Below are 19,272 nucleotides of genomic sequence, written 5' to 3' on the forward strand. Positions count from 1 at the left end.
GAAAGGGCAGTCGGGAAATGGAAAATAGGTTTAACAGAAGAATTGGGTCCGCCATGCGTTCTGGCGTTGTCAGCGCTAGGCCCTCAGCAGTCAAGCATAGCCACTGGTAAGGCTACTCCAATCAATCTTAATCAGGCAACCTCTGCGCATGAGTCACCAAGATATAATTCAGACGGGTCTCTCAAAGCTTTATTATCCAGTCAGTGGTGTTGTATATGCAATCACAAACATTTAGATAACCCCTTTCGCAGCCCCAGAATATCGTCACAAGTTCCTTCAGAATCCTAACCCTTCCTGTGCCATTGCACATTCAGAATGCCCTACCGTCTTTATGAACAGACCGACGGAGAGCCTACAGAAATACAAAAAGTAAAATTCTACGAATTCCATCGCCCCTGCCACCACTATAAACAACGTTACTGCACCGGTTACCGAAGACCAAGACAATGTTGCACCTGCGCAGACTCACGGCCATTGCGCCCAGATAGTCACTATCCGCGGTACATCGAAGACATAGGATGGGACCGCGATGCGCCTCGGTGGGCCGACTATTGCGACGGATGTCAGAAGGCAGAAAAAGAATACGATATACTTCGATCGGCGATCGAGATTTGTGAGCATTGGAGGGAAGGGTATTGTAGCGGATATGGGGTTTGTTGCATGTGTTCAGATCTTCGACCAGCGTCTCATGATGGTCTTTATCCGCTGTATGTTGATGGGCTTGGGTGGGCTTATGGTGCGACGCGGTGGCAGTTTTACTGTCAGTTTTGCAAGGATTTACATGAGATGGAAAACCAGAAGGGGGAAGCAGATGACTAAACTCATAGTTTATATTGCTATCACGAGCTGAAACTGCGATGTATTCTCGGCGTCGACATGATTCCTCCGGTATGGACTGGGAAAACGATGCAAAATTGAAAAGAAAGAAATCCTTGACGAACCTAGCACTACCTATCCAGAAAACTTTGTAGACCATTGTCTTTAGCTCGGGCATTTTCCATGGCCAGCCTATGTATAAAAGTATAAATCCTCTGCTAAATTACACCTGATTGCTCATCTATATATCCTGTGTTGGGCGGCTGAACCTGACCAGTAAAAGTCATCATCAAGTAGCGGAATACTCACACCATACATCTCCTTAACCTTGAAACGTCTAGAAACCCTAAACGGTGCATCCTTCCACAGCTCAGTATCATCTTGCTTCCAAGGTAAGTGAACATCGAACCGCTCTAAATGCCTCATCGCAACCAGCAGTACAAGCATGTCTCTCTCTTTCTCAACAAACTGTGCTCTACCATCGCCAGATAGCCAAACCACGATCCGCAACGTCCTAAGTTGCGACATTTCGACCAGATCAGCACAGACATTGTTCCAGAGCGTTTCAGTCTCTGGTGCTGGAACATCCAGGGTAATGTCCCAGGCTTGAGGATGGCTGTCATAGTACTGACTCGCGCCTGCAAATAGGTGCCATCCGACTTCGATGTGTTGCATGGAAACAATATGTTGCTTGGGAAGCATGGTGCTGAGCGACGTGAGTGCTGACTTTGAGCTGGCTTGGCCAAAGCCAAAACAAAAGATGTTGGCGGAGTAGACAGATGAAATGGACTCCATGTATCTAAAGTATCAAGTTAATATTATTTTATTCATAAGGTGGTGGTATATATACGCCGCTCGGCAAACCAGCGGAACTTTCAAGAGTCCTCTTTGCGGCATCCAGTGATAATTATTCGACTCGAACCCAGATTGCCTCAATCTACCACGATGAGCAGTCAAGTGAACCTTGTGATTACCCACTACATGACGCCAGGTCTGTATGCGGACTTCCGGCGGCAGTCGGCTAAACAAAAGTGATTCCGGTTGCGCTTTTTGCAGCAAGCCATCAGCTAAGGGAGAAGACAATTGTTCTTCTAGTGATTGTTTATAAGTCAAACTCCAGTCCTGGTGATCGAGGACAGAATCTTGTTCTTTCGGTTGCGCCGCGTTGAATTTGTGTGTATCGGGATGCAGCTTCAGGTGCATCTCCTCAATTTCGCGTGGCGTCAGAGGTTCTTTCGGTAGTTTGGCGCCGGAATACTTGTATTCGGTATCGGTGTTTTTACCGAGTAAGCGTTTCATGAAATCCATGGTAGTGATATATTGAGGTTTCAATTCTGCAGTTAGTGGAAAAGAGTGTTTGTCGCCTAAGCTTATTATGCAATATGGTGATGAGGATATGAGGTTGTGCCTCTTCAGTTATTGTTGCAGTTTCGGCAAGTCGTCACCGAGATGCAGGTAGCCAAGAAATAAACAAGGGCCGATATGATGCTGCAACAGTCTACATATCAATGCTGTCTGCCTGAAGCCGTGATGGGCGCAGTAGGCGGCCTCAGACTAAATGTGATAGCTCAAAGTGAGGAGGCGGGAAAAACGCCCAGCCCCATTTCAAGTAGAGTCGTGCCTCCAATTCGAACAGCTGAAAGCATTGGGCTGGCTGGTGAGCAGCGCTAATCCCGGTTTCGGCACGGTAGCGTCCGGTTATGGGTCTGTGTTTTAGACTTTCATTCCGCGTTTTATCAGTATCGGGTAGATCCTGGTCCATTTAATCCTCCAATTGCAGCGACACCAAACCGAGGCATCTTCTCCTCCGCGTATGTTTGTAATATATCTGAACCGGTGGGAGACTTTTATCATCATCTTCCATAACTCCCCGTCTATTAGATGGAGACGGACGTAGAGGTTAAATGGATTGCAACCGATGGAAAGGCGAAATGGATTATTGGTGACTATTTTTTTAAACAAAAAAAGAGACCTCTAGCTGAATCTAGCCATATTGGTCACATTTTGCGAAATACGTGTCTTGAATGGAATCTTACACTGTTAATGTTTTAAAATCCTGATGCCAAGTGCCATCGTACTTTTGTTAACACTGAGCTGCATTTTGTAATACATTGCCCTTTTCTAAGCCGCTTTCTTCATCCTGAAACGCATGAAACATATACTGTTCGCAACCATTTCCTCAATCGTGCTAATCTGTCGTGCACCCGTTATCTTGATGGAGCTTGAGGTTTAGTTACCTTTGGTGGGAAATGATAATATGGTTTTCAGAATACCAGAAATGGTAGACGCAGTGTTATGGACAGAGAGCCGAGGCCCGTTTCAGAGAAATAACAGTTATAGATTCCCAGCTTTCGGTTTGTGGAGATGATGAAACTGTCGAGATATACGACGTGTTGTCCCTATTCTCTCCATCATGGTCAATTAGCTTAATTTGCATGTTCGTAAAACTTGCCGCATTGGGACAAAGCGCCAAAGGCTGTGAATACTGACAGCCATTGTTGATATTTATATAAGGTTGTCCTTATGTGCTGAAGAGTCTCAATATACAGACAGGATCATCAGTTTACATTCTCGCTTCTATCTGCCCGGACTTCTCATATCGTCTGTGACGATACCTTTCTCTTCACTCTTTCAATCATTATTCATCCTTCAGGAGCAGGTCTCCTTTTACGAAATAAAAATACTAATTATTAGAAGAAATTCTTGTTACTCGTCTTTACACGAACCAATAACCACCCCAACTTCATCGCCACTATGCAGCCTCTCCTGTGTGTCCTCACTCTCGCATCTTTGGCCTTGGCATTTGACCATTCTGCGAGGGAGAGTAAGCGCCAACTTGGTGGTGGAAGAGTCCGCAGCACGGCCAACGAGTTTAAGGATGACGGCTGCAACGACATCGTTTTCGTCTGGGCTCGTGGCTCCACAGAGATTGGCAACATGGTATGTTTGCTACTCAATTTAGTGACATGGAATTCAATGAAACATTTTCTTACAATGAAATAGGGAACTATCGTCGGTCCTGATGTCGCCAACAATTTGAAGGACGCATTCCCAGGCCAGGTAGCTGTGCAGGGTGTTGACTATGCTGCTCTGCTCTCGACTAACTTCGTCCCCGGAGGTGCTGACCCTGTTGGCATTCGCGAGATGCAATCGATTCTCGAGGATGCTATGAGCCAATGCCCTGACTCCGTGATTGTCACTGGCGGTTATTCGTAAGTCACTATGCTTTGATCGCATTCCCAGCTTTTACTAACCTTCTGTTCCTTCTAATAGCCAAGGCGCAGCCATTAATCACCGTGTCATCGAAGATCTCCCCCAAGATCAACAGGATCGTATCGCTGGCGTTATCATGTTCGGCGACACCCAAGATCGCGCCGATGGGGGCCAGATCCCTAACTTCGACCCAACTAAGACGGAGATTATCTGTGCCTCGCTACCCCGGGACACTGTATGCGACGGTGTTCTCTCTGCCGCTGTCCTACCGCCTCATCTTTCTTACGGCCGCAATGCTGGGGAGGGTGCTGATTTCCTCATTGGTCAGGTTAGGGGCGTCTTGAGTGCTGGGACAAAGTAAGGAGAGTCGCATAGATGCGAGCTGATATCAACGATGTAAACTGAGCTTGTAGTTTCTTCCAAGCACTTGAACTATACTAGTTATGCAGACAGAGCACATTAAGTTGACCAATATCACTCTCCAATGTTCATAAGCCATCATCGCTGTCACATCTACATATGTTTGTAATAAAATTGAACCATAATGATGCAATGCTTTGTTGAGTGTTGTGTCTAAATGGAGGCGCAATGAGATATCTTCTCCTTACCTTCGGATGGCAGAAAGCTAAGCCTAGTCTACTGGACTTGGGATGGGCATGTCATGTAAGATGTTGTTGAAAAGTTTGACCGAAGTGGCTCTCTGAGGTACCTGTTGAGCTCCCTCTCCTCCCCAGGATTCCACATATTCCGAAATTCCACCTGACGAAACTCAGCGCCATAAAGTTCAGAAAACGTAGTCGAGACTCTTGACAGACCCCGCAAAGATGAGCATCCCGGAGAGCATTTCGATACTTGATGTGCTCTTGTGGCTCCCGCTCCGGTATGTCTGGGTCTCCGGTATAAACTCGCTCCCAGGCACAAATCTTCTCCATACCCAATTCGAGTACGTCAGCATTAATGCAAGCGGGCATAACGCACAACGGTGTCATCGGGGAATTCTTAGACGCGACTGCAGTTTTTAGATGATTAAAATGGCTGCCCATACCGCGTATGAGAAAATGTGCGAAACGCTGGAGGTTGGCTGCCATGTAGCGATCGTAGTATGGGAGTATGACATGAACGCTGCGCACCCCATAACTGATCAATTGGTGACTGGAAACATTTTTCAAGCGTTCCAGAGATGCCTCCGTCATAGAGACGCTTATTTCGGGAATCAGCAGTGGCGAAGCTAAGTGACAGAAACGTCGGCATGTCAACCGGAGAGAGCGGAGTATGTAATGCATTCAGATTAGCGTCTCATAATCTGTATCTGTACCTTGCATAATTAAATTTCACGGACTGCTTTGAGTGGGCCTTTGTATCCGGGGTGGCCAATTGCCTTGAACCTGTCGAAGATGAACGATGGCTGCGTGATGCTATATTTGATTGATGCAGCAATTGTCGCAAGATGACTACTGCTGATGTGTTATAACCTCGATGCTATATATACAGCTATCACCCAGACTCTATTGTAACTTTTTCTTCGCCAGCATACTCGATCAGTAGTCTCTCTTCTCATTCAAACACTTCTGTCATTCCCGCTATTATACACTAGACAAAACCACCACACTCTCTTACACCATGGCCAATAACTACACCCTCGGTTCCTTGTGTTCGGTAGAGAAATTGGTAGCTCCCGATATCTTTGGTACTCATGTTCTCAATATCAGCCCATCCATGGTTACCAACTTCACGACCAGCGTTCTAGGGTATTTTAACTTCCACCATGGCCCAGTTGAAGTTGAAAATGTGGATTTCTGCAATATCGCCGCCTTTTACACGCATCCCGGCCAAGACGACATGGTAACTGTCGAAGCTTGGCTACCTATTGAGTAGAATGGCCGCCTGCAAGCTATTGGGGGCAGTAGATTAGTCGCTGGACGTTATGCACTCTCCGATGCTTAAATGTCTGGTGCCGTCGGCGAAGGGTATGCAATTACTATAACCGACGCTGGGCAACAGGGAAGGCTTGCCACTGAATAGGGCTCCCTAAGTCCAGGGAACGCTAATCTCTACCTTTTGCAGAATATAATAATAACTTCCCTTAACGAATAAGTTATAATTGGCAAGATCCTTGTTAAGATTGTTTATGGCCGGAAGCCTAAATTCTCTTACTTTAGCGGATACTTGCAAGGTGGTCGCCAGGGTCTTATGCTTGCTTAATGCTATGCTAATGCATATGATGGCATTGCTTCCTTGGCCCTAGATATTAACTGGAATCAGTTTATTAATGGTATTTTCTGACTGCAGCTTATAATGAATATAATAGGCAAATACCTAGCACCCTGCGAGTTGCATAAGATTGATATGGCAGCTGCAGCCGCATGTGATAAACAAGACGGCGTCTGTGACGGCATAGTGTCTAATGTTAGCTTATGCAAGTTCAACCCCTTCACCCTCGTAGGCACCACCTTTGACTGTGCTGGCACTCGGATAGAAGTATCGGAGGCTACAGATGCTGTATCTAACGCAACTTGGTCAGGTCCTAAATCCATCAACGTCGACCTTCTGTGGTACGGTGGAGCGCCCGGGTCAAACATCACCGCTATCTGGTGTTGGTCAGGGACATGCCATTACCATATGTTTGGGTAATAGTACTTGCACTGGAGTCCCATTCTCTGTCTACACAGATTGGGTATCCGTTTCTGTCGAGCGCAACCTCAATATCTGTTTCACCACACTTATGCATAATAAATATAACCTTATCTTTAAATTATCGCTTATTCAGTACTCTCATATCAACGGAGAGGATATTAATTTGGCACTATTATTCCGACGAGGCGGCAAAGTCCTGGGGTACCACTGCACAGTAAGATATCCTCATCCTTTCTTTCTTTTCTGTTTTACAAAAAAACTAACACGCACGAAGCTTGACGCCCTCATCCCTCTGCAGGGCACTTTGGATTACTATGACTCTGTCGCGGCTATCGTTCCTGACATTCACGATTATTACCGAATACTCGAAGCACCTGGTGTTAGCCACTGCTATGGAGGACACGGAGGACAGCCTCAAACCTCCTTCGATGCCCTCCGGGCGTGGGTGGAGAACGGAACTGTACCAGAAACCCTGCCAGTCAGCTATACCGATAAGAACGGAACGTTGAACAGTAGGTTCCTCTGCCTATACCCTAAAAAGGTCCGGTATAATGGTCAGGGCAACACTGGACTTAAGATTAGCTATACTTGTGTGGCCTAGATAGTTTTTAAGTTACCTGTCTATAGTTTATATATTAGTAGGCTATTGTACTTTATCTAAAGAATCAATCTAGAATAACTTAAATAAGAACAGTGCACGCCCCTGTTCCTACAACACAACTTTATATTGCTATATAGGTAGTAGCTATCATTATTGTTTTCTTATTTATTATACTCTGTTAGGTCATTCTTTCTTTCATATACATACCGAAAACCCCCAGCATTTTAACTATATAGCCTGAAGGTCTCCTCTCCATTGTAGCACTGCAATAAAGTAGTAAGTTAACTTACCCTAACTACTCTATGTACCCTTTTTAATTTCTCTGTGAAAAATATTCAGAAAACTCAGCGTTATCCTTGAGACTTTTAATTGTCCTCTTGTCATACTGTAGAGAAATTTCCAGCCCTCTATCATCAACGCGACGTGGCGGTAGAACTAGACAACGACCATCCGGCTTTCCTTCTGTATCACCAATGGTGACTCGCAACGCCGCAGAATAGCCCAGAACTCTACCAAAGTAGAGATCGTTATACTTGTGGTCTTGAAGGCAAACTATGAGCATGTCTGGACCAGGATAGCGGTCAGCATTCCAAGTCAAGGTTGTGCTTTTGGGCATTTGGTTGAGAAGACCAACAAGGCGTCTCACTGCCTTGTCATCTACCGCAGCGATCGCTCCTCGGATCTGGCGCGCCGCCTCAGCATAGATAGTACATGCGGAGCTTCCTGACGAGGCTGACAAAGATGAGTTCTCTTTCAGGCGGGCTACAGGTAGCTGGGCCACCGCATTCGGCTCCGCAAAGTTACCCCAGTAAGTAGATGGGACACCAGGGTTCCTCACACGGTTTCTCGCGTCAACCGTGATAGCTAACCTTGCTTCAGGGTATTTCTCATGGTCAACGTTCCTGGCTATAACTATATGGCGCCAGATAAACGCACACAGAGCTTCTGTTGTTCCCATTTTCGTATTGGGGGCCATAGTACTCAAAATACGAGACTTAAGCAGCAGAAGCTTGTCAGATGGAAGAAAATATGTGGCATATTCAAATACCTCGTCGTCCTGGTATACCGTAGGGGTGAGAAACTGGGTAGTGTCATTTGCAAGCTTCCAGTTGGGAAATTCTTCCAGGGTTACGTTAAGTTCGCCCTTAACGATACCCTCTCTCCCTAGTAATTGAACTGGCGAATCATGATTGCTGGTTGACTCATCGTCTTCGGCAGCAAAGTGCGCGCTTATGGCAGACCAGAGCATGAAGTTGCATTTACCATCGCCGGCCACATGCTATATCTTTATCAGTCCATCTTCAAGTCAACGTTAAAGTCGAAACCCACATGCAGTCGACTTCCAATGATAAGCCCTCCTGGTATGAAGTTGGCCTGTACAATGAGGGATGGAAGTCTCGTATCGTCTTGGAGCTCATTAGAAGCTCCAAAAACGAGGCGCCTCGGCAACTTGTTGAGGGGGAAATGTTGTTGCTCAAGTTGATCAAAAGTGCCATATTTCCACAGACCACAAAGTTCAGAAGTAGTGTAGTCTTTGTGATGAATCTCAACACCCTTGGTGGAGTCAAAAACAAGCTCTACCTCTTCACGGCTGTTGTCGGCCCGTTTCTGTACACAGCACGCAAGCTCGGGTATATCGAGAACAGCCTTTAATATTGCTTTCCTCAAAGTGCTGAGAATTTGATCCTTGTCGGCATCTGGGGCTTGTCGAAAGAAAAGACATATAGACATGTAGTCTCTAGGGGCAATCTGGTCAATAGCAGAAAGCTTTACTACTTGGCCATGGCTGTCCGGCTGGGGTCGAATAATGGTAGAGCTAGAAGGAAACTCGGTCACGATCCTTCCAGTGTCTTCCATTTTGGGCCAAGTCGTGAAACCAGATTGTCAAATTGAATTTTTCCTTTGGAATAAATTGAGATGGTTATAGAGTTGATGTCAATGGACGCGGGAAACAGCAATTAAAATGTGTGAGATAATCTTCATTTATCTCAGTGGGACATTAGATAGGGCTGTCTCGATAACCGTATCCACGGGCTTGCTGCGTCGGGTATTGATTCGATACACTCATTCTGCCATAGCTACGAAGATCGTAAGCAAGCGTGGTATACAAACCAGAAATTACGATCGGCAAGGAGCATTACGTATTACCAGAAACTGAATCATGCTAAGACTTTCCATGTCGCCTATGTCTTTGATCTTACCTATTTTGTTGAGGCCGCCCTGTTTTCAGATAAGCCCATTAACTCATTCATCGGTCTGAGCGCTGCTAATATCTGAAGATCAGACTGCTCATCCCTGTATAGCCGATATGAATCTAAGATCTATCTAGTACTAGTCTATATCTAGCCACTATTAAAACTTCAAAGTGGCCGAAAAGTGGCCGAGACTTCAGCTTTTCATGCCACACCGCCGGATAGTAAAGAGAAATAGATCCATGCTATCATTTTTCCCTTTCTTTAATAGTTATGCCAAAAGAGGTGTCTATGGAGTCTTTAGCCAAGAACCAGGATTAGGTACTCGGAGGTGTAGAAACTCTATTTATCTTTAGAACAAGAAGCAATTGCCAACTAGTTCGGACGCCTTTATATAACTATTTCCCGTCCTCGTCATACATCGATCACTAGAACGAGATGTAAACCACGGCCGCAGACCATCGGTATATAGTGAGATTAGGTTGCAGATCAGTGCTGATCAAGTGGAGTAACTGGCTGGGCCTCAGGAACTAATGTTCATGTACTCCTAATCAGTATCACTTTCCGGGAACTTCTAAACTAAAACAACGAAATACAAATTCTTCTATCGAATTGAAAAGTCATTTGAAACTACAATGGATCGCCAGATACTTTCCAGCTCATGGGTAGAGCCTGTCGGCTTTGTGCGCCCTGCTACCATCGAATTATCAGCTCTGGATAACCTGACAGCATCCGTCTACCCTACGCCAACCAAGTTCTTCCCCTTGATGCCAGAAGCCGACCCTATACAGCTCTATGATGATTGCAAACGTGGCCTCGCCCGTTATTTATATCAGTGTCCCATCTTCTGCGGTAAAATTATCAAGCACGAAACAGGGCGCATGTCGGTTGATATCCCGCCAGCACCTTATGCTGGTGCCAAATTTGAATACTATGATCACCGAAACGATAAGGAAATTCCTTCATACGACGAGTTCAGGAGTTTCGGTTGGCCGTTTGCTGACGGCAATAAAGACGGTTTGAAAAAACTATGCCCCGATAACTTCCCAACCACCGAAACTGGTGATCCGGTCATTATTCCTAGGTTTAATGTCATCAGAGGGGGAATAGTGTTGATGATGTCCGCCACACACGCTACAGGAGACCTTGTACAGTTCATCGATTTTATGAAGAACTGGGCTGCTCACACACGAAGTGTCTCCAACGCTCGTCTGAGCAATCAGCCCGAGCCCCCAGCACCAGAGCAAGTGGCAGCGCATCTAATGGATCGATCACCAATGATGCCCAATGTGCCAAACGAACCTGATCTTGATAAAGTGGCGTCTCGTGCAGAAAATATTCCGCATTGGACAATGCTTGACCCTCGCGATCCTGAGAAGATGGGGGACACCTTGCAAACTCTTTTCACAACGGCACGTCTGACAGACCATGACCTTGTCAACTATACTGAAGGTGCACTTCGCGAGCCATCGGTCTCTGTGTGGGTATTTCCTAAGTCGTCAGTTGAAAGCCTCAGAGACATGGCTCAAAAAGCGTCGGCCGGGTTAAGCAAGCTCTCAATAGTTGACTGCCTGACTGCTTTCACCTGGCAATGCTTCTTTGTAGCAAAATGGGCGCCTGGTCAATCAGGTCAACAGACTGTACCCGACATGTCACGTATCGTATACCTTGGAAGTGTCCGATCACGCCTTGCATCCCCCTTACCCCTCGACTACATGCCTGCTTGTGTCGACGTCTTCACAGTGGATGTGGAAACTAGAGTATTTGCATCTCTCTCCCCAGAATCCTTGGCCAAGACAGCAGCAAATATTCGCGATAGCAACCGTAACTGGGATGAAAGGCGGTTCTGCGACATGTTGGAAGTTGCGCAGATGCACCCTATGAATCCAGGTATAGTGCCGGAAGGCCCTCTCGACGCCTTGGCTACGGATCACACACGTCTTAGTGCAGCTGTACTCGAAAATTGGGGCCCTGGACTCGGCCAGTGTGAGGCATTTCGTGAGCCGTATCTTGGCCGTGTGCCTCCACCTGGTGAGATTACTCTCCTACCACGTTGTAATAATGGCGACATTGGTGTTATGTTTGCTGGCGAGGCCGCTGTCTTGGAAAGACTACGGGATAACGAGGACCTAAACGCCATGGCTTCATGCCAGTTTATTATGCATGACTTTGCTAAGATGGCTTCAAAGTGTCGCAAGGCTTCTAAATTATAAAATATTTTTCTAGTTTGTTTAAGGTAGTTTATTACTACAAATCCACTTGCTCATTATGGACGTTATATCGTTTATTTGATTTATCCTAACACAGTTCTCGGGGACCACTGATAGATCCCCTAATTTAACAGTAGCTAGCAATAGGCTTGCCTAGCACATCTAAGCGAGGTGTGATTCCTAAACCAGGCTCCTTTGGTGCTTGCACCCGGCCATTCTTTACCTCAAAGTTGCCATCCGCCGTCTTCACCGTAACCATATCACGACATTCTAAAATGCAACGCAAGTGACTTTCTGGGATGGTCTGTCCGAGATGCACAATGGCAGCAAACGCGATATCAGATCCAGTAGTTTCCTGGCAACTCATCGTGTAACCAGCAGCAAGGGCAATGTCCCTGTGTCTTCGACTCTTGGTCAAGCCGCCATTCTTGGAGATTTTAATTCCAAAGCCCTCCGCAGCGTCGTCTGCGATCATCTGGACTATGGATGCATCCGAGGTTGCAAGCTCGTCAAAATGAATGGGTACGTTACTTCTTCTGCGTAGAGAGGCAATCTCGCGCCATGTAGCACAGGGAGCCTCAAGAACAAAGTCCAGGCCGTCGGGTAGCAGCCTCAACATACGTAGAGCATTTTCAACTGTCATTCCACCGTTGGCATCCACTAAAAAGAACTCTCCAGGTTGTTTGTCAGCGAGCGATGCCGCAATACGCTTAGCGTCTTCGCCAGGATCACCACCAATCTTGACGGAGTGACCAACGTATCCGCGTGCTCGGTGCTCTGCCACCCGCATTCGCATATCGTCAGGCTCAGCCATATAGATCGAAGAGATGATGGGCAGACCAATGCTGGTACGGCCACCTAAAAGCTCACAAACTGGCATTCCAACCGACTTGCCAAAAATGTCCCAGCAGGCGATATCGATAGGAGTTTTTGCATGTTCGTGTCCGATCAGGGCAGCATCCATGGCCTCGTTGACACGATCAACCCTTCGCGGGTCCAGACCAATCAGAAAAGGAGCGATTTCTGCAATGCCTGCTCTCACACCAAGAGCATGAGCAGCGATATAGGTTGATCCGAAAGGAGTGCTTTCACCCCAGCCTTCAAGGCCTGTATTCGTGGTGATGCGCACGAAGGTGGCATCGAAGCTTCTGTATTCACGTCCACCCGAAAGACGATATACACCTCCCGAGTAAGGTAGCATGACTGAGAAAACGTCAATTTTGGCGATTGTGAGGTCAAACATTGTGACAGGTTGATGGCAAAGGGGCAAGATTTAGATAAGATCTCATATATAAGTAGAGCAATCGGACGTGAATGATCCTCCAAGCTGAGGAGATAGATAATAGATTATGTTTGGGCAATGGCATCAGTAGCTTGCGAAGTGAAAGCTCTTGAGTAGAAGATGATGCGGTACAAAACGCCTGCATAGCATTTCCTTACTGTTTTGTGCCTAATGTCTTCGGCTTCCCATTATGAAACAAATGGGTATCTAGGTCCATCAAACCTCTATTAGTGCATATTTTGTTAATGATTGATAATCCAATCGGGTTCAGAAGCCGAGAGGCGTTACTCCGCACCCTACTCGTGCCATGATAGGCATTGGGCTGTATGAACTACTCCATACCTTTCATATCGGAATAACAGTATCAATAGAGGCTGTGAGATAACTATCTAATAAATCAGATTTGTGGATTCCTCTCGGATTCGTAGGCCGATAAGTGGATTAAGTTTTGAACAATATCGAGTTTCAATATGGGGAACAATTAGTCACCCCGCTTAGTTTATGTCAGCGATAACATCGTTTTAAATATTTTATAAGAAGTCTATTGACCACTTCTACTGAATCTTTACACTGAATATCCAATCTTGAACAAGACGCGAGTCATCCACCTTATACTTTGTCGCCTCACTTAACTTGTTTACAACAATGTCCCCACCCACTCAACGTCAAGCCTGGCGTCGAACAAACGACTTCTTCACCAAGGGTACACCCAAGGTCAAGCTTGTCACTGAGGATTTACCCCTCCCTCTGCATCCTACAGCTGTCCTTATAAAGATCTATGCTGTAGCTCTCAATTACCGAGATGCCAATATTGCAAATGGTGGTAATCCATGGCCTGTCACTAAGAATGGTGTTCCTGGAAACGACGCTGCTGGCGAGATCGTTTCAGTTGGAGATAGGGTGTCGTTAGTTTCTATTGGAGATCGTGTCGCCCCTATCACTGATTCTGAATATGTCACTTCTCGATCGACAGGTCGCTCTTGGCTGGCTGCTAATGAGGACGGTACCTTGGCCACATACTTTGTCTTTGATGAGAAAAAAGTCACCAAACTACCCGACCACCTTGAATGGGTTCAGGCCTCTATTATCCCCTGCGCTGGTACAACTGCCTGGTCTGCCCTCAAGGGTACCAGTATCGGCCAAACCGTTCTTATCCAAGGTAAGTCTCTTGAACGATTCCAACTGGAACATTACTGACTGCGCAAGGTACTGGTGGTGTGTCTACTTTCGCTCTCAAGCTTGCTCACGCCTCAGGCCTTAAGATCATCTTGACTTCGTCCAGCGACGAGAAGTTGGAACAGATGAAGAAGCAATTTGGGAAGCCAGAGATCACCACGGTCAATTACAAGAATCCAGAATGGCACAAAGAGGTTCTACAACTCACCAACGGTATCGGAGTCGATCTCGTCGTTGAGAATGGTGGAAGCTCGCTCGTCCAATCGATGCAGTGTACACGACGTGGCGGTATTGTCAGCCAGGTTGGTTATCTTGGCGGGGTTAAATCCGAACATTTCAAGGACTTTATTGGCACTATCATTGATCGAAGACTGAATGTGCGTGGTATTAATGCTGGTTCGAAGGATGATCAGGATGAACTTATGGCTGCTATTTCGGCTACCCAGATGACATTTGAGGATATCCTTGATTCCACTTGGACTTTTGAAAAGGCTGACGAAGCTATTGAGTATGTTTGGCAGGGGAAGCAGGTTGGCAAGGTAGTCATAAAAGTGGCCGACTAATGACAATCAGATAGCGGTATCCCAAAGACATGGCATTCTTGATATCTGTTTGTGCAATGAATATACTAGATAAACAGGGCGAAAAAGATGCATTTTATGATTGGATATATACCGCCAGAAAACTGAGCCAATCACCCGATTCAGGCAATCTATTTCGGTATGTAAGGATTAATCAATTCTTAGAAACGGTGTTACCCAATCCTTATCAACATGTCCATCTGGAAGTGAACAAGAACCTCCCGAAGAGCGAGTAAGGGGCGTAAAGCCAACCCCCTGCACAAAGTCAAAGCCTTCGTCGTCATTGAGACTTTTCTCGAATTCGCAACCCACAGTAAAGGAAAGCCCCGATGCTACAACAGTATACTAGCCGATGGTGGTCGAGATGGCGGTTCGACTTCAACAATTGACATCAAGCCAGGTCATCGAGAAATGGCATCTCCAATCAACTGAGGAGCACAAAAGCTACTTATAACATCCTGATTCACAATACATTTGATAGTAGCGCTCAAGTAGGAACATGGCTAATGCGTTTTAAGGACACAGAACTACAGGTGAGTTTCTTTCATCAAGGGCGAATGCGCAGCTGAGGCCCGCATCACAGGTACCAACGGAGATGAGCTTGAAAATATGAATTAGAAGGGGATTCTAACTTAAGAAATAGGATTTTAGAGATATTGTAGGTGGAAATGGTAAGTAGTCGTCCCTGATATGAGTCGAATCAATGGTAGAAGGGCTTGATGTATTGAGCCGACTTGAGCTTCGACTGAAGCTACGAATATGAAGTAAAATACACATCTTGAAACTTGAGCTTAGTCTACAGAAGAGTACGTTTCCTGTGATTAGATATGTTCATCCTTCGTTGGTCTCATCGTCGAGACCTGTGTCAGAAACCTCTCTGGAACTAGTCACAGACAGTTTGTCATCGTCCCATTCAGTTCTCAGTAAAAGCCTGTTATATGGTCCTTTGTAGTGAAATGGGTGCTCTGGAGAAGATCGAAGGGTAATGTGGAGTTGAAACTGGTCTCCTTCACCGTTGGTCTTTGCTCCAATGCAAGGATAAAATCTCCCAATCGAGAATTGTTCTTCTTGGAACCGAAAACCTACTCTAAAGTTAGAGCATATTGGTTGTATACACAGTGATTAACTTACTGGAACCGAGAAGAATACCATTCTTGGTGCGATAGCCATATCCAGTCTCAAAATTCAAGCCACAGCCTACAATGTCGTTTTCTTCAAAGGTCTCATCGCTTTTTTGACCGTCACCTTCGGCGTTACTAACATAAAATCCTCCATCGTCTCCATGATATGCAAAGGAGCCTTCATGCCACCCAGGAAGATTGTTTTCAGGATCGTCAGACTGGCAGAAGCCCACAACACACTCTCTGTGTTTGGAGAATCGGCAGAAAATAAAGGTGAGGTTCCTGAATGATAGGAGACGTTTTCCTATCCAACAGGCATTCGGTGCAACTTACTTCATTTCTAACTGACGAAGGATCTTCACTTCGAAATAGAAATATATCAAGTTTGGAGGAATAGCTTCTTTCGTGCGAAGACAGCAGAAATATTTATCAAGACGCTTGTTCAATGGCAGTTTTATATCTGTGTGGGGTTAGCTCGATGGCTTACTTATCAACGTACTACTTGCCTAATATTTCAACATAACATTGATGGTGAGAAGAACATCTTGATGAAACAAGTTCCGGCCCTTTGAAAAGGCTGCAAAAGGTTGACGGCTCAGCATAGGGGTTTACGCTAATGTCTCTTGCAGGTTCAGTTTGGCGAAGATATGCTGCGAGCTCATGATGCCCATATCTACTGGCAACGTCGGCAGGAGTCCAGCCGTTGTTATCAACCTCATGGTGAAGTTTACCGTTATGCAAAAGTGATTGTAATTTCTCGAGATGGTTAACTTCAGCAAGCTCGTGGAATGGGAATGGCACATTGTTTTTCTTGTCAAGGATGGCTTCTTCCCATTCATGTACGAACCACTTCATGCTTTCTATGCGGAAGGGTTACTGTACAGCCCGCTTCCAGGCAGAAAGCAAGAACTTCGAAGATTTTGCTTCCGGGTGCAATAGCAGTGACTTAGTACAGTCCTCGTCGGATTCTTGACAGGCGAACTCGAGGATATCGGCATATCCAGAAATGGGTGGTACATTGATGTCAGCACATCGTTCCGGGTTTCCAACCAACATTTCGACAATGTCTTGATTCTTCTCCTCCAAGGCAAAATGCAGTGGTGTATAGTGCTTATAGTCAGGTGCCTCCTGGCTGAGGTCCAACATTGTCGATTCTAACAAGATTTCGACAACATCCTTTCGGTTTTTTTCACATGCCCAAGCGAGTGGAGGTTGGTTATAGTCGTCATCCGGTTGGTTGAAATTGATCTTCGAGTCTTTTTCATTTGATCGCTTAACAACTTGGGAAATGAAATCGAGTGGCCCGCCCAACCTGCCTTATAGTATTAATAGATAGCATAGGTATTATTATAGCTTAATGTATTAGCCTTACTTTATGCAGTAACTGTTAATAGCCTGGCTATAGGAGAAGTTATAGTAATGGTTGTTTTATAAGTTATTATCTCTATTATTATCTCCGTTGTTATATATACTCCCGTGACCCCTGCAGAGCTAGTTAGGGATAATAAGTGTGTTATTGATCTCGATACTGTATATATTATAGTATAAACTGTTATAGAGGTCTAAGTAGGGGTAACTGTTATAGGGTCCTGAGTAGGAGGAATAGTTGCAGAGTCCTAAGTAGGAGTCTCTGAGATATGATCTTACTATAGAGGGTATACTTTTAACTTCCTTGTATAACCTGACTGATAACACTTTATGCATATAGGTGGTGCCTAAGTTTAAGGTTATAATATATACTTAATAGCCTTAAATGCATAGGGCTTGCGCTATATGCTTATTACGGGTAATACTAATATGGCCTAATGTGACGGTTGGGTTTTCCAGTGGATAAACTAGTCCGTTCTAAGTTTATGTTGGCAGAGTCGTAGGGCGTGGAATACTGAGCGGTAGCGAAGTGTTACGTTTCTTGATAGTAAATAGAGCTGGTTAGGCGTATTCAGGTAAAGAGGTTTTATTAATAGCTGGTGAGATAAGTTCTATCTAGTACTAAATAAATATATATATACTAGTCTGAGGATATAAGGCAATAGGTATTATCTTATATCTATCGTGGACCGAGAAGTGAATGTGTCAGTCCTAGACCGTGGTGTAAGTCGCTCGGTCTATAGTTGATTGGTCCGTTGTGAATGTTGAAGTGGGGCTTTGTGAGGACCGAAGGTTAACAATTCGGTCCTGTGGTGATTGGCGTAAATGAGGAGTAACAGTGGGGCTGTAAAAGTGAAAAAGTGGGGTACACATGACTTCGTCATTTGGGTCGTAACACCTAAAGGCAACTAGACTATATAGTTAGCTTAATAAGAGGTTAAGGGTTGCTATTGCATTAAATTTGCTAATGCAAGTAGAAATAATATATCTATAATAGCTAATTATTATATATTAAGGGCTAAATTATATAAGTATAACGTGCTTGATAAGCGAGTGAGTTAGACAAGCAAGTGGGTCAAAAATCTCAATACTCTTCATCATCTAGATAATAAGATTACTACAATCTATCTAATCAATTAAAACTACTCACTATACTCATCTCCAGAGGCCTGAATATCCTCCTGACATATTCTTGCATTATGCTCGGTCTTGCCGCATATACCACAACGCCGAATACCCGGTCCAACTGACCTTCCTCAACTACCACTTCTCGATAATTCCGCCACTACCTGCGTATTTATATCTATCTAATTAATTAATTATAATACTTCCTGTATAGTTATTACTCCTCCTTTCTATAGTCTAGTCCTTTTTACTCTTTAGCGCTAGCTTAATATTGCATTTGCTTCTTTAAGATTTTAGACCTAATCTCTCAATAAGATAACCTTATGCATAACTGCTAATATTGCCTTCGTATTTAACCTAATAGCCTTAATTATTAACTCTGGGGAGCTGCTCTTATGCAATATAATTTATCTAGTGAGGTATTCAGATTGAGATTAAGCCTCTTTTACTGTCTTTAGGGTCTTTAAAGTCCATGGGGATAAAGCTCTAGAACCTTCCTTGGGAGGCATTAGGGTTCATAGCTATATATTAAGCTTAGAGATGACGGTTTCTGGGTCAAGAGGATAAAGCCTAGATCCTCTGAAAGCTCCCCGGATATTACTTTCTATAAAAGTAACTTAAAAAGCAGCATAAAAGGCCGGGAAGAACTCGGTCTTAGAAATATAGGTTATAGAGCATCTGATTAAATGCTCTATTTCTTGACCATAAGCATTCTTCAGCACTGAGAAACACCTAATATCGAGAGGCTAGAGCAGGTGGGATGCATAAGGAGGTATACAGAGTGTAATAATCTTATAATCCTGACAGTATCTCTTAAATTCAACGGAGTGGTGACTTTTATAACTATTAAGGATCAAGAGACAATAGAGACTAACTAATCGCTTCGCTGTTAATCGATTAAAGTATTTTAGCCACTTAAGACCTAGCTTATTATTTGTCTATCTATTTTAGCT

The 19,272-nt window shown here is 44.8% G+C and overlaps 9 protein-coding genes across 9 annotated transcripts; 5 read left to right on the forward strand and 4 right to left on the reverse strand.

The window, feature by feature from the left end:
• Positions 1-149: 149 nt before the first annotated feature.
• Positions 150-937, forward strand: EDB82DRAFT_482034 (uncharacterized protein). The gene is made up of 2 exons (XM_065608178.1): positions 150-199; positions 252-937. Exon 2 carries the CDS (start codon positions 316-318, stop codon positions 817-819), a length of 504 nt encoding a protein of 167 aa, XP_065465195.1. The 5' UTR covers positions 150-199; positions 252-315; the 3' UTR covers positions 820-937.
• EDB82DRAFT_453940 (uncharacterized protein) lies at positions 931-2,381 on the reverse strand. Its single transcript, XM_025732533.2, has 2 exons — positions 1,667-2,381; positions 931-1,615 (listed from the first exon to the last, which is right to left on the reverse strand). The coding sequence occupies exons 1-2, from the start codon at positions 2,122-2,124 to the stop codon at positions 1,054-1,056; spliced, it is 1,020 nt and encodes a 339-aa protein (XP_025591448.1). The 5' UTR covers positions 2,125-2,381; the 3' UTR covers positions 931-1,053.
• A 1,189-nt stretch (positions 2,382-3,570) lies between these two features.
• EDB82DRAFT_421734 (cutinase-domain-containing protein) lies at positions 3,571-4,390 on the forward strand (the record flags this gene model as incomplete). Its single annotated transcript, XM_025732531.1, has 3 exons — positions 3,571-3,756; positions 3,820-4,028; positions 4,090-4,390. The coding sequence occupies 3 exons, from the start codon at positions 3,571-3,573 to the stop codon at positions 4,388-4,390; spliced, it is 696 nt and encodes a 231-aa protein (XP_025591447.1).
• Positions 4,391-6,375: 1,985 nt separating this feature from the next.
• On the forward strand, positions 6,376-7,264 carry EDB82DRAFT_469643 (Tannase/feruloyl esterase; the record flags this gene model as incomplete). The annotated part of the gene is made up of 3 exons (XM_065607929.1): positions 6,376-6,626; positions 6,664-6,877; positions 6,938-7,264. The coding sequence occupies 3 exons, from the start codon at positions 6,376-6,378 to the stop codon at positions 7,262-7,264; spliced, it is 792 nt and encodes a 263-aa protein (XP_065465196.1).
• A 313-nt stretch (positions 7,265-7,577) lies between these two features.
• On the reverse strand, positions 7,578-9,121 carry EDB82DRAFT_421510 (uncharacterized protein; the record flags this gene model as incomplete). Its single annotated transcript, XM_065607598.1, has 3 exons — positions 7,578-8,543; positions 8,576-8,660; positions 8,715-9,121. The coding sequence occupies 3 exons, from the start codon at positions 9,119-9,121 to the stop codon at positions 7,578-7,580; spliced, it is 1,458 nt and encodes a 485-aa protein (XP_065465197.1).
• Positions 9,122-10,091: 970 nt separating this feature from the next.
• EDB82DRAFT_425168 (uncharacterized protein) lies at positions 10,092-11,669 on the forward strand (the record flags this gene model as incomplete). The annotated part of the gene is made up of 1 exon (XM_025732528.1): positions 10,092-11,669. One exon carries the CDS (start codon positions 10,092-10,094, stop codon positions 11,667-11,669), a length of 1,578 nt encoding a protein of 525 aa, XP_025591444.1.
• Positions 11,670-11,717: 48 nt separating this feature from the next.
• On the reverse strand, positions 11,718-13,111 carry EDB82DRAFT_482038 (enolase C-terminal domain-like protein). Its single transcript, XM_025732527.2, has one exon. The coding sequence runs from the start codon at positions 12,907-12,909 to the stop codon at positions 11,794-11,796; it is 1,116 nt and encodes a 371-aa protein (XP_025591443.1). The 5' UTR covers positions 12,910-13,111; the 3' UTR covers positions 11,718-11,793.
• A 364-nt stretch (positions 13,112-13,475) lies between these two features.
• EDB82DRAFT_438079 (uncharacterized protein) lies at positions 13,476-14,877 on the forward strand. The gene is made up of 2 exons (XM_025732526.2): positions 13,476-14,107; positions 14,155-14,877. Exons 1-2 carry the CDS (start codon positions 13,594-13,596, stop codon positions 14,685-14,687), a joined length of 1,047 nt encoding a protein of 348 aa, XP_025591442.1. The 5' UTR covers positions 13,476-13,593; the 3' UTR covers positions 14,688-14,877.
• Positions 14,878-15,536: 659 nt separating this feature from the next.
• EDB82DRAFT_518881 (uncharacterized protein) lies at positions 15,537-16,972 on the reverse strand (the record flags this gene model as incomplete). Its single annotated transcript, XM_065609051.1, has 4 exons — positions 15,537-15,787; positions 15,837-16,108; positions 16,160-16,286; positions 16,780-16,972. The coding sequence occupies 4 exons, from the start codon at positions 16,970-16,972 to the stop codon at positions 15,537-15,539; spliced, it is 843 nt and encodes a 280-aa protein (XP_065465198.1).
• Positions 16,973-19,272: the final 2,300 nt, after the last annotated feature.

Source organism: Fusarium venenatum (genome assembly GCF_020744135.1).
Source record: "Fusarium venenatum strain MPI-CAGE-CH-0201 chromosome Unknown EDB82scaffold_1, whole genome shotgun sequence".
Lineage (NCBI taxonomy): Eukaryota > Fungi > Ascomycota > Sordariomycetes > Hypocreales > Nectriaceae > Fusarium > Fusarium venenatum.

Coding starts and splice junctions, on each gene's coding strand:
- EDB82DRAFT_482034 (XM_065608178.1), top strand. CDS start 316: ATGCCCTACCGTCTTTATGAACAGACCGACGGAGAGCCTACAGAAATA.
- EDB82DRAFT_453940 (XM_025732533.2), bottom strand. CDS start 2,124: ATGGATTTCATGAAACGCTTACTCGGTAAAAACACCGATACCGAATAC. Junction 1,616..1,666: donor CCGCTGGTTTGCCGAGCGGC/GTATATATACCA, acceptor TTGATACTTTAG/ATACATGGAGTCCATTTCAT.
- EDB82DRAFT_482038 (XM_025732527.2), bottom strand. CDS start 12,909: ATGTTTGACCTCACAATCGCCAAAATTGACGTTTTCTCAGTCATGCTA.
- EDB82DRAFT_438079 (XM_025732526.2), top strand. CDS start 13,594: ATGTCCCCACCCACTCAACGTCAAGCCTGGCGTCGAACAAACGACTTC. Junction 14,108..14,154: donor CCAAACCGTTCTTATCCAAG/GTAAGTCTCTTG, acceptor TGACTGCGCAAG/GTACTGGTGGTGTGTCTACT.